Source organism: Spodoptera frugiperda, chromosome 12 (assembly GCF_023101765.2).
Source record: "Spodoptera frugiperda isolate SF20-4 chromosome 12, AGI-APGP_CSIRO_Sfru_2.0, whole genome shotgun sequence".
Lineage (NCBI taxonomy): Eukaryota > Metazoa > Arthropoda > Insecta > Lepidoptera > Noctuidae > Spodoptera > Spodoptera frugiperda.
The window spans coordinates 12,332,831-12,347,747 of NC_064223.1; the positions used below are offsets into that span (position 1 = coordinate 12,332,831).

The window sequence follows — 14,917 nt, forward strand, 5'->3', positions numbered from 1 at the left end:
AGTGTAACAGCTTCGCATCAGCCTTTCACATCTGTTCCTGAGAATATCGAACTCAATCTTGTCACGAGGATTATTGAATTTACGAGACTTCTGCCTAATTTTTTCTTTTTCTTTTAGAAGAGAGATCAAATCTCTTGTGAACCATACTGGATGAGAATTTAGGCGGGGCTTACGTTTAGGAACACATTCCCCGATGATTACACCCATTTTATCGTAAAAAATGGCAACCATTTCGTCAACATTCTTACACGGACCAAAATATCTCGACCAATCCACGCAATTCAGGTTAGACAAAATTTTTTCGTAGTCAGCCTTATAAAAATTTAAATCGTTTCGGGGTTTAGGTAACTGCGGGGGGTGGGCTGATAAATTTAAGAAAATTTAGCCTTACAATATTTACAATATTTTGTAATTTTTATTAATACCTGTAACATTTTAAATTGACAAAAGCTTTACACACACACACACACACACACACACACACACACACACACACACACACACACATACACACAATACTTCCCAAAATGTTGAGACCGCCAGGTGGCGCTAAAGTCGTACACAGAGCTCCAATACGACCTCGCGGCTATGTGACGTTTGATTGCGAGCCCGCGTATAGTTCCCATGCGTATTGTATTCGTACGATATGAATCTACATACATCGAGAAATGGTCTCCGATGTACATTAAATATTCATAGAGTGGTTGTATTAGATAATGGATACCAAAGTCAGAATCGAAATTGAAAAATAATGTTATATTCTTACTTCTTTTATTTTGCATATTATCTACGTACATAGATATGAAATATTTATTACATTGAAGTGTGGGCCAAGCTTCAGCACGAATAGGCCGAATCGACCGGAGTGATATGACGACCTCAAAGAAAACCAATGTGAAATGACGCTTACGTTGTGTTTCGTCGTGAGTATAATAACCTGAGGATTCGAGAGGGGTAGTGTATGGGACATTACTCCTCTCGAATCCCCTCAATCCCTATATCCCCAACAATTCCAAAATTCTTAACCCCCTAAAAGGCCAGTAACGTAGTTGTAACGCTTTTAGTATTTCGGGCGTCTATTGTCGGCGGCGATTGCATAAAATAATACAGATAACATCATGTTTCTAATCAGTTCAAGAAAGAGATGAGGCAAAACAGCAATTTTAAGGGACTGAAATGCTATTTTCAAATTGGGAATAGAATGCTGTCGCATTTTAAACTAAATTATATTAGTTAAGGATTTCAAAGACTACATTCTCAACGTCTCTTTTCGACCCGTCCATTAATTAGACAATCTCTACACACACACGATTAATGAACACAATATAAATCAAACTACAAAAATTGCAACATATTACTAAATGAAAATATGAACATTGTCATTAATCATAATTATTATCTATCACATAAATAATTATGATAAATCAGTAATTTACTCAATCATAATTATTTTAAAACATTTACAATCGTACTATAGTTAGGGATTTTGATTGAGGTTTTGATACAATACTGTATCTATGCGATGATTAATATCACTACATAGTATTAAACAAAGTCGCTTTCTCTGTCCCTATGTCCCTTTGTATGCTTAAATCTTTAAAACTACGCAACGGATTTTGATGCGGTTTTTTAAATAAATCGAGTGATTCAAGACGAACGTTTATATGTATAATACATGCATAATATATCACCATTGCACCCATGTGAATCTGGGGCGGGTCGCTAGTATATATATATTATAGCGGCTAATATTTAACATTATTAATATAGCAACTTATATTTAACGTTATAAATCACTGACAAAACCATTAATCGCGGTTTAATTTATCATCGTGCTCACATAATCAACTGTGCTGAGTTGATTGTCACCGATATATGGCAACATAGGCTTGTGGTTTAGGTAGATATGTGTGTTAGTTGTATTGCTATTTGTACGCAATGATATGTTAATTAAATAATAGCAAGTAATTTAGACTCTATAACAGTTTGTTAATGGTATATTAAATGGCTTCAAAGCATATCATTTTAGTACGTAGATCAGTTTTGATGGTGAAACTACTAATTTCTAAAGCACTTTGGCGCGGTGGCTGAGCAATCGGCTGCCGCGCAACATGTTGCGGATTCGATTCGCACGGAGCAACTCTTTGTGTGTTCCACAGATTGTTGTTTCGGGACTGGATGTGATGTGTATGTAAATTCTTGTATGTTTGTTAACGCACCGACGATACAGGAGAGATCCCAGTATGGCCAATGTTAAAAAAAAGTAGTAGTTTATAAATTGCAATAGGCCCAATATGTTTCAAAGAAACTAATAAGCCATTGGTCCTGGAATAGCAAAAGTTTTATTAAGTATTGTAACAACAACATAACAAATTGCAAAATCTTTATCAAAATTACGACCTTACTGCAGGTCTTTGACCCCAGTCGTTACTCATTAGTGATGCGAAATCTCAACGTTTTATGAACACTTAGGGCTGTCAGAGTCCTGATAATAATTCTAAATTAGACGCGGCACACCCTAACTGTGGCGGTCCGACAAAATTATCATCCCGCGAATTCCCTAGCGGGCGATTTCATGGGAAATTAGGCGGTTTTATTATGACGCGGGTAAGGCACAAGGTCGCTAATTGCTTGAAAATGTAACTGTTGACCGTTGGGAAAGATGTTTTTCTAAGATTTTGGATCTTAGGACTTCGATTCTGGTCCTAAGATAGGACAAAGTATTACATAGTGTACATGCTGGATATCTTAGTCAGAGATAGGTACTCGTATGTATGTAGACACAACTGCTATAAAAATGAAGCATGTTTACTAGGTAATTCTTATCTTTTCAATGAGTAATAGAAATATTTTTATAATAACTATCGTGATACATACTAAATTAACTAAAAAATCACAACAAAAAAAAAAGACGCGTGACGACGCGTAGCGTATTACGCTAAGTCGCCTAGAGTAGGCTGCGCGACGTCGCCGCGTCTGCGCACGTTGCTCACAATGAAGAGTTCCTCTGTGACTCGAAACTAGTAGAGCATTTCTCCATTACTATACGTAAGTAAACCGTGATTTAAAATTAATTAACTAATACCTATAAACCCTTAAAACATAACAAAACAATGTAAAAACAAAGATTACAACCTAATTACCTAAACTTCGTATTACCATAATTACAAATAACAATCTTCCGTATTTCCAAGAACGTAATGTTAACAAGATACGTAATAATTAAAATAATTATTGTAAAATTACTTTACAGACCTACAGCTGAACTTGATACGAGGCTAGGTAATTGAAGTATTTAGATAAAGTGAGCTCAAACTCCGAAGCAATTTTGTAAACGATCCCTCGGGTTTTTGGAAGCCAAAATAATTATAAGAATAAATATTAAGTACTAAGTACCGCGTAGAAAATATGGTTGTAATCAATATATTTTCCTGTAGATAAGTATCCTATAAATCTCTGTAAGCAATAGTATTAATCAAGTGGTCGCAAGTTAGTGTAACTATGGCGCTGGCGATACATGACAAGTGACAGATGACAGAAGTCGCACATAGACGATCGACGAGTAAATCAACGGATGACGTCATAAATCCTACAAGGCACATTTGAAGTTTATATGCGAATAAACATGGATAAAAAATCCCAACGAACAACAGTAGGGCAAAAAGCCTGCCAGACACGATCACTTCACCTGGTCGGAGGAAACTTCTTTTCTTAGGGAACATTACTTTCTGTTTCCAAAAACTGCTGGCAAACAAGCTTTTGGTCAGCAGTGGCCACTTATAGGCTGTGGATGATGATGATTACATACAGTAGTCGTGTAACATCAAAGAGTAAATAAACATGCATAAATGTTACTGTAGCAATACCATTATACCTGTTGTTTGTAAAAACATCAATACGTATACCTACTTTTAATTAAACAGAGCAGTTTACACACCCCGCAATCCATTTGCAATCGAAACATAACCAACTAGTAACGCATTTATTCACAAGTGGTTGTTAGTGCAACCACCAAGTTATGGGTCTCGAGATTTACAGCTCAAGTAAATATGTATTTGAGAAATTTAGGGATGGAAAAAATAAAAAAATGCCGTCTACTTTTAAGGGGGGAATTCATCTAATGGCTTAGGCTTAACATATTTCAAGAATAAAAGCCCTTTAATAAAAGATTAAAAAGAAAATCTATTGGCTTCTCCCGGCTTAGGCAAATTGAGAGAGAGTGTCAGACTCTTACTGACTAAAATCCACTCTGTTCCTACTCCTGCATTTTAACAAAATGGGGTCTGGAATAGTATCCAGTGATAATAAACTCTCCGGAGCTGCGGACAGCGTAAAAGGTTACCGGGGCTCCGGCTCAAAGCAAGAGAAGGAACGAGGTGGTTTTTAGTCAGTAAGAGTTTGACACCACCCGCCTCACCCAAGGCGAAGAAGTAATTGGATGATTTTCCCCTTCAAAAAAATAAAAAAATAAAAAGTGATAATAAACTCTTTTATACAGGACAACACATGATGAAAAATGGCTGTAGATATATTTACACTTCTACCAATCCCTTAGAGGAATAAAACCGCGTAATTTATCTCACCAACGAACCCCGATCGGATAGTCACGTCGAACATCGGAACCAACAAAGTTTTAATTTAATTGCCGTGTCCGCCGTGGCTGTATGCACTACAAACTTCTAATTAACTTTCTCGAAAGCTGTCAAACTTAGCCTGCTTCGTTTACTATTAGCTCCGGCTCCAAGGCAACTAATGCAAATATATAAACAGCTGTTGGGGTCCATTGAATAGTTGAAGGGCTTGAGAATTTAAATAGTGGTTCTTGGGTTAAACTTTAGACTTTAAAGAATGGGAGATAAGGTTCGTTTTGAAGTATTTATGTAGGTATTGTGGTAAGATTCTGTTCTTTACATGTCATATTATAGACAAAAATACTGTTTCGGTCTTTGTAGCTTGGGTCAGCAAGTTTAAATCAGTTATTTATACAGTTTTGATTCTCATTTAATCTAAAACCTATGTATGATAAAAAAATAACTACATAAATATGTCTATATTCTATACCTATCTTTAAGTCAGTCAATGACAAAATCATTTATTTCAATTAATCCTTAATTAGGCAATTTTGACACGTCAAATTGAATTGTCTGTCAGTGAAGCTAGGTGCTCATTCCAAAGTGTAGCTTCGACTAGATATAGATACTTATCATAAGAACAAACAGGTAAACGCAATGTTTTATTAACAATAAACAATGTGCATTGGAGATTGAACCTAATCAAGCTAGCTTGAAAAAACAAAATTGAACGTTTTTTTATGCATCCGCCATGATGAAGTATGGCGGTAAACGATACCCGACTGTGTGACAATTTCATCAAATGACGACGCCCAGGAATAATGAAGTAATTTGTATGAAAGATCACCCTAACTTATTTACTTGATCGTTCGTTTCGATTAATTAGATTTAGATTTCAGCCAAGATCGTCCCACTGCAGGGCAAAGGCCTCCCTAACCTCCTTCCACTCCTCTCTGTTTAAAGCTTTTAGCGGCAACAAATTTTTTAACCTAATACTTTTTAAAATGGATTTTACAAACTCTTTTATGCTAAGGACCATTGGGCCAGCAACATCAAAAATTATTATTAATTATAAAGATTGACAGATTATAAAACTTAAAAAAATATCGATATGAAACCACCATTTTTGGTTGTTTACTCAAAATAACGAAGTAAACAAACAAATTAAAGCAAGTTTTGTTTGATTCAAAACTGTTAACAACAAGCAGTTATTGATGACAGGCTACTAATTGGATTCTCTCTGAACCCAAACTTTTACGGAACTTCTACAAAATGGCGGGAATCTGCAACGCAGTTTAGTTTTGCGCGGCAAAACGACATCACGTGACATCGTTTTAAAAATCGAATCAAAGAAAAATAAAGCACGATTTGTTAGTAAAAAAAATATTGATCAACATATAAAATTTCAATAAAGAAATTTCAACTCTATCTTATTGATACAAAGTTTAAAATTGATTGACAGATATGGAAATGTGCCCGGTATATGGCAATAGGCTCAGCACCTATTACATGGGACTTACAACATAAATTGGGTGTACATTTGAACAGGGGCACTACGTGGCATAATGTTCACCTCTGCCTACCCATTCGAGGATCAAAGGCGTGACGATATGAGAGAGAGTACCGTTAAAATTGTACGGGATGGACCGGTTTCGTATCGAAGAAAGTTATATGCAACAATACGGAATGTTATGAAATACTGATCTCGTGCAACATTTGTGAAATAATGAGGAAAGTTAGCTGCACTCAGACTCACACAGTGGCTGAATAAATAACTGTGAATGTTGCGCATGTGAAGTGCAATTTACGATACTTATTACTTTTTGCAAAGACTGCCTCGGTAGGCGAGTGGTCGCAAGTGCGTCTGCCCGGCAATGGGGCTCTGGTTCGATTACCGCGTTGGACAAAGCTGATATTGCTTGCATTTTATTTCGACTTTTCAAAAAATTTTGCACGGAGATTGGTAGTATGCCCGGTATATGGTCATAGGCTCACCCTCTATTATATGGGACTTATAACATAAATTATGAAAACTAGGTGCATATTGCACCTATGCCTGCCTATTCTGGGATTAAAAGCGTTCGGATATTTTACTTTATATGTAACAGATAGATTAATGCCTGTCAGACCACGGTATTTTACCAAGATTATCAAGTACTAAGCAAACACCTACTTCAAGTCAAATATCTGTGCAGTTTCCTCGTGCCATACAATTATATCGACAAGAAAATTGTTATCAGTCACTTTTAAGTGGAGCAGTACTGAGGTGCTATTATGGACGTCAATACTGGAAATAAGAGATACTGGCGGTTATCCGCGGCTTAGCTTGAATGTTTAAAGGGAAAAAGTCACCTATGTATATCACTCTCCAGAATCCAGATTGTTTAAATAACTTCAGATATATTATTTATACTTAAAACACTCTTTTATGACTTGAATGAACGACAAACAAACTGATGATACAATTTCTCATTTATAGTCTTTTTATTTTTGTAAGTATGGCAAATCATCAAATGACTCTTCTGTCCTTGCATGAAGCCAGAGAGAGTATCAGTCTCTTACTCACTAAAAACTATCCCGATCCAAATCCGAGGAACCGCGGTATATAGCGATCTTACTATACCTAAACCCTAGCAGGAATTATAATAGCAAGAATTATGGGGCCCAGTTGGGCTGATCCCCAATCGGGAGCTGCGGACAACATAATAGGATACCGGGCCTCCGGATCAAAGCAGGAGAAGGAACGGGGTGGTTTTCAGTCAGTAAGAATCTGACACTCCCTCTCGCTTCACACAAGGCGGGGCAAGTCAATGGATGTATTTCCCCCTCAAAAAAAGTTACTTCCATACTTATGTTCAGCAGTGGACGTTTTGTAGCTGATATGATGATGATGATGAATGGACTCGTGACACATCACACAAGTAAGGTAAGGGTACTCTATCGAGTAAAATACTCTATACGAGTACGTTTATATAAAATTTGTAGTTTTAGTACCATTATTTACGTACGGTACTTTAGCTGATGATTAGTACCTATAAGTAAGAATACTTGTTTGTTCTTGTACCTCGATAATGTTATTTCAAATCAAAGTATTTAGGTACTGTACGTAGAGGTAAGCATAAGTGCACATATTAACTTTACATATGATGCCCATTTAGTATTATAATATAGCGAAAGGCATGGGATTATGGTGCATAGGTTAATAATAATATAAAATACACTTTTATTTATTTTCTCTGAAATAATTTCAGACTTCTCCAGGATACCAAAAAACCGAAATACGAACTGAATTTACGAGTACTTAGCTTACCTAAAACTGTAAAAAAAATCATATTTAACCTAATGATTTCATACAAAACATGTTTTTTTTTAAGTAAATGTGTTATGTGAAGATAATTCACCAAAACAAACTTAATTCATAACAACATCATAATAAGTTATTTATAAACAATGTACTAATAGGTGTTTATTTTTATTTTTTATGTGATTGAGTTATCAACCACGTTTGATATGTTATCAAAGAATAGCGTTGATGAAACACAGCTTCATATCTTTACTAAAGATATTTTTAGACATATACCTATTACCTTTTTTTTAAGCGTGGAAAATCATCCAAAAACTTCTCTCGCCAGGGCGAGGTGAGAGGGAGTGTCAGACTCTTACTGACTAAAAACCACCCCGTTCCTACGCCTTTTGTTCGAGCCGGAGCCCCGGTAAATACGATAGGTAGTCCGTAGCTCCTAGGTGCAGGCAACTTATTAATTTAGGTATGTCAGAAAAATTACCAAAAAATATCGGTAACAACACAAAACATATTTTTCCTACCTAATTATGCTACATCACGGTAATTAACCAAAAACAAAAATATTCATAACAATGACTTAATATTGTGATAACAAGTTATTTATAAACAATGCACTAACAACTATTTATTTGTGAAAAATATTATCAATTACGTTCAACTTCTTATCAAAATACAACATATAAAAGATTTAGATATCAATACTTAATATTATATAAATGGGATATTGTGTTTGTTTGTCCTTTCTTCACGTCGCAACGGAGCGAGTCTATGACATGATTTTTTGTGTTAAATTAATTGGGGTGCTGGAGAAAAATATCGTATTTGTCTCTTTCCAGTCCCCCACTTTCCTAAAATAAGGAGTGGCAATTTTCAAAAACAAAGTTAAAAATTGGTATGTGTAAACAAAAAAACCTGCATATTTTTATTTGGAAATCTGCCCCCAACCCCTTTCAAAAGCGAGTACGAAGTATTTTTGGAAATCTGTCCCTAGGTATAAAATAGCGCGTACGAAACCGCGGACGCAAAGCTAGTTATGCACAAAAGTACCATATAAGTCCATGACAGTCTGATTAACAAAAAACGCTGTACTGACGCTAGATAGATAAATAATGCTATACCATTTTTGGGCATACGATTATCATCGACAACACGTGGTCAGCTGATTAGCAGCTCCTATATACACAGAGACGAGACATCGAGAGTTCAGTGTGTCCCCACCCGCGATACAAGTACTGCGCAAGACTTGCTAGTAAACTTGACTTGGTATTACTTTTTTAAAAGTGATTTTACAGTGTGATATTGAACTTGAGTGTTGTGACTGAATAGTGAGTTGATATTTTTTTGTTTGTATTTTTTTAGGGGTGTAAATTTTATTAGTTTTTTTTTTGTATTTTTTTTAAGGTTTTCGTATTTCAAAGTTGGTTATTTTTTTATTGTTTTTGTTTTTTTTTATATTATTGCGGGATTAAATTTTAATTGTTTTGAAAAAATATAGTAGTTACTAATTAGGCAGTATTAATTTTAATTTCATAATAGTCTTAAAAACAATTACACAATATTTATTTATTGCGACCAATGCGAATAGCGTCTTTATTATTTCACAATATTTAACTCACACTATTATAATATTTATTTACCATCAACAAACAAAATCAATTTCAATAATTTTTTCACAATAATTTATTTATTGTGTTTTTTTTATTTATTTATGTAGGAAAGATAAGAAAGCATACACTTTTAATATTTTGACAATCATGTTTACAATACCCAACATGCGGATTGTTGCTTTATTTACAAGTTGCTACGGCATGGGTAGGCACAGTTTCAACAGTATGCAATCTATACTATACTTATACTTATAATATTATAAAGCTGAAGAGTTTGTTTGTTTGTTTGTTTGAACGCGCTAATCTCCAGAACTACTGGTCCGATTTGAATAATTCTTTTTGTGTTGAATAGTGAATTTCTCGAGAAAGGCTATAAAACATCACGATATGACCAATACGAGCCAAGCAGAGCGGGTGAAACCGCGCGGAAGTAGCTAGTATATTCTAATATAATTCTAATATAAATATTTTCTTTTTACAAACATATTATTTTTACTTTATAATATAGTCTGTTTGACTCTAGCCAGTATGTTGTTGTATCAGTTATACAACCGCGACTATCAAGTTGCCGCCAGCAAGAAACCTGTTCAACTACTAGCGTCATCCAGGTCACTAGACCACAGAATACGTAGACGGCTTAACATATACCAGCATTATGTAATAAAATATATTACAACCAGTTTTTTTTGTCAATTCATAAAAATAAATAATTTCCGATACTATAAAGGCGATCTTTAACATTAGTTGATTGGCATTTCTGTTACCAAGATCTAGAGATTTTAGATTCCTGGAATGGGCAAAATATTATTAAATAAACGGTAGTAGGCAAATTGAAATACTAATAAGTGTGCTCGTTAGACAATTAAAAATATGAGACACGTATTTAAAGAAAAATACGTGTCTAAGGTTATTAAATAATGTATGTACAAGACGGACCGTATTCCCCATAATTATTTTATATAAAAAAAATCTGCACTAATAACTAAATAATAGAGATGTACAAAAACAAATGAATATAAGACGCCATTCATATTAAACGCACGTGTTCGTCAATGACTGGACTATGTACAATGTACACACATAATTACATACAACTAGTAACCTAGGTATACATACATGGCGACACTTCACTTCAAACTATACCAAACCATTTTATCATGGTCTCGCTTCGTATGATCTTTCCATACATCCAACGGTCAGTTTACACTGGTTTTGCATAGCTATGTGTGTGTCTGTACTTGCATCTATTATAAAACCAGTTTATCTTGGTCTCGCTTTATAAGACCTTTCCGTACATCCAACGGTCAGTTTACACTGGTTTCGCATAGCCATGTGTGAGTCTGTACTACCATCAATTTGCTAAACGTGATCTGATCAAATTGACTTCTTGTTTGAAGGTCATCATAGTAGAGGAGACGCGCATCATTATAAACCTAATCTGCAATAGAATGTGAACTTTTTGCTGTTGTTATAAAGTCCGAAATCCATTGAAAAATGTAGTAGAGCAGACGCACATTATTATATCCCCAATCTGCAATTGAATGTCAACTTTTTTACTACTGCTATAAAGTCCAAAATCCATTGAAAAGTTTGTCTCATTGGAATACATTGACGTGCCGGTGTCTAAATATAAATACTAGATGAATCTCAATTGTAAAACTTGACCTCTTCCATGATATATTGACTTTTTAATCAATTGTCTTCCTAGAAACACGGTGTACTGTTCATATTCTACTAGAATTTAATAAATACATTTAAATTTAATAAATACATTTAACAAAATGAGTTGATGTTCGTTATTCTCGCCAAAACTTGAAAACGGCTGAACCGTAACGATTTTATATCTAAAATCGTTACTAGGGATAGTTTAACTATTCATTAAAAGTGTGGCAGAAAGCTGCCTAACAACTAGTGATTGTTGATAAATATGTATTCAAAATTATTTATACTGATTTTTTTTTTAATTATTTTTTAAACATTTAATGGGTCGACGTTTGGCCGCTATCTCACCTGATGGTAAGTGATGATGCGGCCTACGGTGGAGCACGTCTGTCCATAAACCGACCAAGAAAATAAAATACATTCAATATCTGTTCATCCGTTTTCGAGTTATACCTATACCTAAGTGGTGTAATTAGCGTGACATTTGAAGTACTTAAGATAACTTTAGCAACATAAATGATATCTAGAAAGACATTCCAACAAATATACTTAAATGTCAATAAACTTTAAACAAATGTGATAATTTTATGTTCGGTCATTGTTCAGCAATTAGTATGATAAAAATAATTTTAGGTAGCAGTGCGACAATCGCTTTTCTTTCAATTGAAACTAGTCGAGTTCCTCGTCAAACAGTTACGTGAGTAAGCCGATTATAATACACTAGCTACTTCCGCGCGGTTTCACCCGCTCTTCTTGGCTCCTACTGTTCATATCGTGATGTTTTATAGCCTATAGCTATCCTCGATAAACGCACTACCCAACACAAAAATATTTATTCAAATCGGACCAGTAATTCCGGAGATTAGCACGTTCAAACAAACAAACTCCTCAGCTTTATAATATTAGTAAGTATACATTATATGATTACTTATTGGAAACTCAATAATAAATTTCGCCCTACACTATAAACTCATCATCACATGAGTTGAACTCCTTACCTTTCCTTAGGAATGTCGCATGCGATTAAACGTCATATCGATATTGCACCTGTTGACTCGTACAAGAATGAGTATCCTATAATTGCATGATGAAAAACATCGATAAGATTATTTTAATTCGTATAATTGCACATTATGCCCTTTAAGTAGCCACCTGCCAAAGTAATATGATTAAATAAGTAACGTTAATCTACATCCTTGTTTAAAAAGTGAATCATTGGATAAATAAACAAATAATATTACCTACACCCCTTTTTAATCTCCGAAGACTTGACTTGAGTAAAATGTAAGACCCAATTTTGACCAGGTGGTCAAAAGTCTAAGCAACATACCTATGTTGCTGCATTATTGCATCAGACTGCACGATTAACGCGGTGGCTGGCCAACGGGCTACCGCGCAACCTACATCTCTACGAGTGAACCACAAATTGTTGTTTCGGATCTGGATGTGTGGTGCATTTACAAACATACAAGGAGCAAACAACGTGCAAAGCTTTTAAAAAAAATCTAAATTAAATTAAAAGACCCATGCAATTAATATCTAAGGGTGTTATTGAGCATAATTTTAGGCTATATATTGCTAAGAATATTCAAATACTGGAAACTGAATATAATTTTGCCCAACACACATTGGACCGTCGTGGTTATGAACATTCGGCCAACAAAACAATCAATACAAAAGACCAATTATGATTTATTTTATCAAATTGCACTTAATCTCAAATTACATATTACGCAGAGATAACCATGTTTACATTATTTGTCTGTTGCAAAAAACGCCGGCTTTAATTTTAGTGTAATTATGTATGTAAAACGTAATTGTCTGTCTGTGTACAGTTAAGTGGTTCACCTTGTGAAGTACATTCCCATTCATTTGATGCGTACATAAATACTTAAGTAGCATAAGATAGAACCACGTGATCTAAACGTGTTTGTATTATTAAGTATACAATTATACATACTTTTATGTTATTTATGTATTTTATGTATATCAGAACAAATCAGTTTAATATCTACTTTACAACTCGTATATTTTTAGTTTTTTATACTTAATAGGACAGTGTTTGGCCACCATCATTCCTGGTGGATATAATGTTAGGATTATAACATTATACGTACAAAAAATATGCAACCCATTATATTATGAGAGCTCTATTTTTTGAGCCTAAGATGGGAAATCCTCATAGATCCCTCTCACCTGGGGAGGACGTAACGGACTGTCAGACTCTTACTGACTAAAATCCCGTGTCCCGTCTCACACGTGGAAATGAAATTCACAGGCTTCCACATAAAAAAGTCTAGTACTAATATAAAAAAAATATAACTTGTTACAGATCATGTTGATCCTATTGATTTGGGTGGCGGTGCTGGTCGCCGCAGTGGTGCTGTACTTCAGACAGCTGTACTCCTCATTCAGCCGCCGTGGCGTGAAGCACGTTAAGCCAGTCCCCATCTTCGGCAACATGGGCGGCATTATATTGCGCATCGACCACATCTGTGATAGTGTTATGAAGCTGTACAATGACTTTCCTGAGGAAAGGTAAGGAGTTCTACTCATTTGATAATGAGTTCATCTCATCATATTATGTGGAAACGCTTAGTATAAGAGATTAGAGTTTCATTTGGTAATTTTAGCTGAACAAAAGGCAGAGGTGCACATTATGGCCACTATACAATGTACACTCGCTTTTCACAATTTTATCACAAGTCCCATGCAATAGGGGCTGAGCCTATTGTCATATACCGGACACATTTCCAGACTCCGTGCTACTATTATAAAATAACTAAAATCCAGCAATACCTTTGCCCGATGTGGCAATTGAACCCGAACCCCTTTGCAAAACAGTCGCATTTGTTACCAATCACTTAACAAGGCATTTATGACTGCTGGACTATTGAGAATGTAAACTTTATAAGTTTTCATGTATTTTCTTTCTTCAGATAAGTTTCCGTGTCATGGGTTTTACTGTGTTTTAACAACTATTTAATTCACCAGGTTCGTCGGTAGATACGAGTTCGTAAACGAGCTGATCATGGTTCGTGACATCGACCTCATCAAGAAGATTGCAGTCAAAGACTTCGAACACTTCCTCGACCATCGCTCCATATTCAGCTCTAGTGAATCCTACTTCTCCAGGAACCTTTTCTCTTTGAGAGGTATTTGAAAACAGACAGTTTTAAACCTTAATCCTTACATTTTAGAGCTTATAGCTCTTAAGTCTACCTTTAAACAGTAAGAGCTTATATGTAAAATTTAGTTTAAACAGTAATAACTTATATGCATATTTTAGATTTTTTTATTTATAAGCCAGTAAACGTGCAGACGGATCACCTGATGGTAAGCAATCGTGGCTATCCATAGACACCCGAAACACCGTTAGAGGTGCGTTAGAAGTGCGTTGCCGGCCTTTTAGGGGTTAGGAATTTAAGGGTTGTAATCGGGGATTGAGCAGAGCAATCGGGTTTTGATTTTAATATGTAATAAGCAGCACCATTAAAATGTAGGAGTCCGCCCAAATCGGAGCCCCATAAAGGGCCATGCTCCTGAGAATGCCGGCGTACAAACGCCGGCATCGCGCGCTGGGCCCCCCCAGATTTGGCATAAGCCACGAGAGGGCATCCGCTGTCTTCAAAAGGCGCTTGGACAGCTCGGCGAAGTGCGGGCCGAAGCGCCACCCGCTATCCAGGATGAGGCCCAGATATTTCATCTGGCCCTCTACTGCGATCCTGGTGCCGTCCACATAGATGTGGGCGTCGGGAGGGGGGCGCTGCCTC

The 14,917-nt window shown here is 35.6% G+C and overlaps 2 protein-coding genes across 2 annotated transcripts in view; both read left to right on the forward strand.

Moving 5' to 3' along the window:
• Positions 1-14,917, forward strand: part of LOC118262624 (carcinine transporter-like) — a 284,870-nt gene that overhangs the window by 248,992 nt on the left and 20,961 nt on the right. The window lies entirely within an intron of this gene.
• On the forward strand, positions 9,038-14,326 carry LOC126911294 (cytochrome P450 9e2-like). Its single transcript, XM_050697701.1, has 3 exons — positions 9,038-9,200; positions 13,477-13,682; positions 14,139-14,326. The coding sequence occupies exons 2-3, from the start codon at positions 13,480-13,482 to the stop codon at positions 14,305-14,307; spliced, it is 372 nt and encodes a 123-aa protein (XP_050553658.1). The 5' UTR covers positions 9,038-9,200; positions 13,477-13,479; the 3' UTR covers positions 14,308-14,326.

Excerpts from the sequence above, each read along its gene's own strand:
- LOC126911294 (XM_050697701.1), top strand. The coding sequence starts at position 13,480 with ATGTTGATCCTATTGATTTGGGTGGCGGTGCTGGTCGCCGCAGTGGTG. Across the intron at positions 13,683-14,138 it reads AATGACTTTCCTGAGGAAAG|GTTCGTCGGTAGATACGAGT; the intron begins GTAAGGAGTTCT and ends TTAATTCACCAG.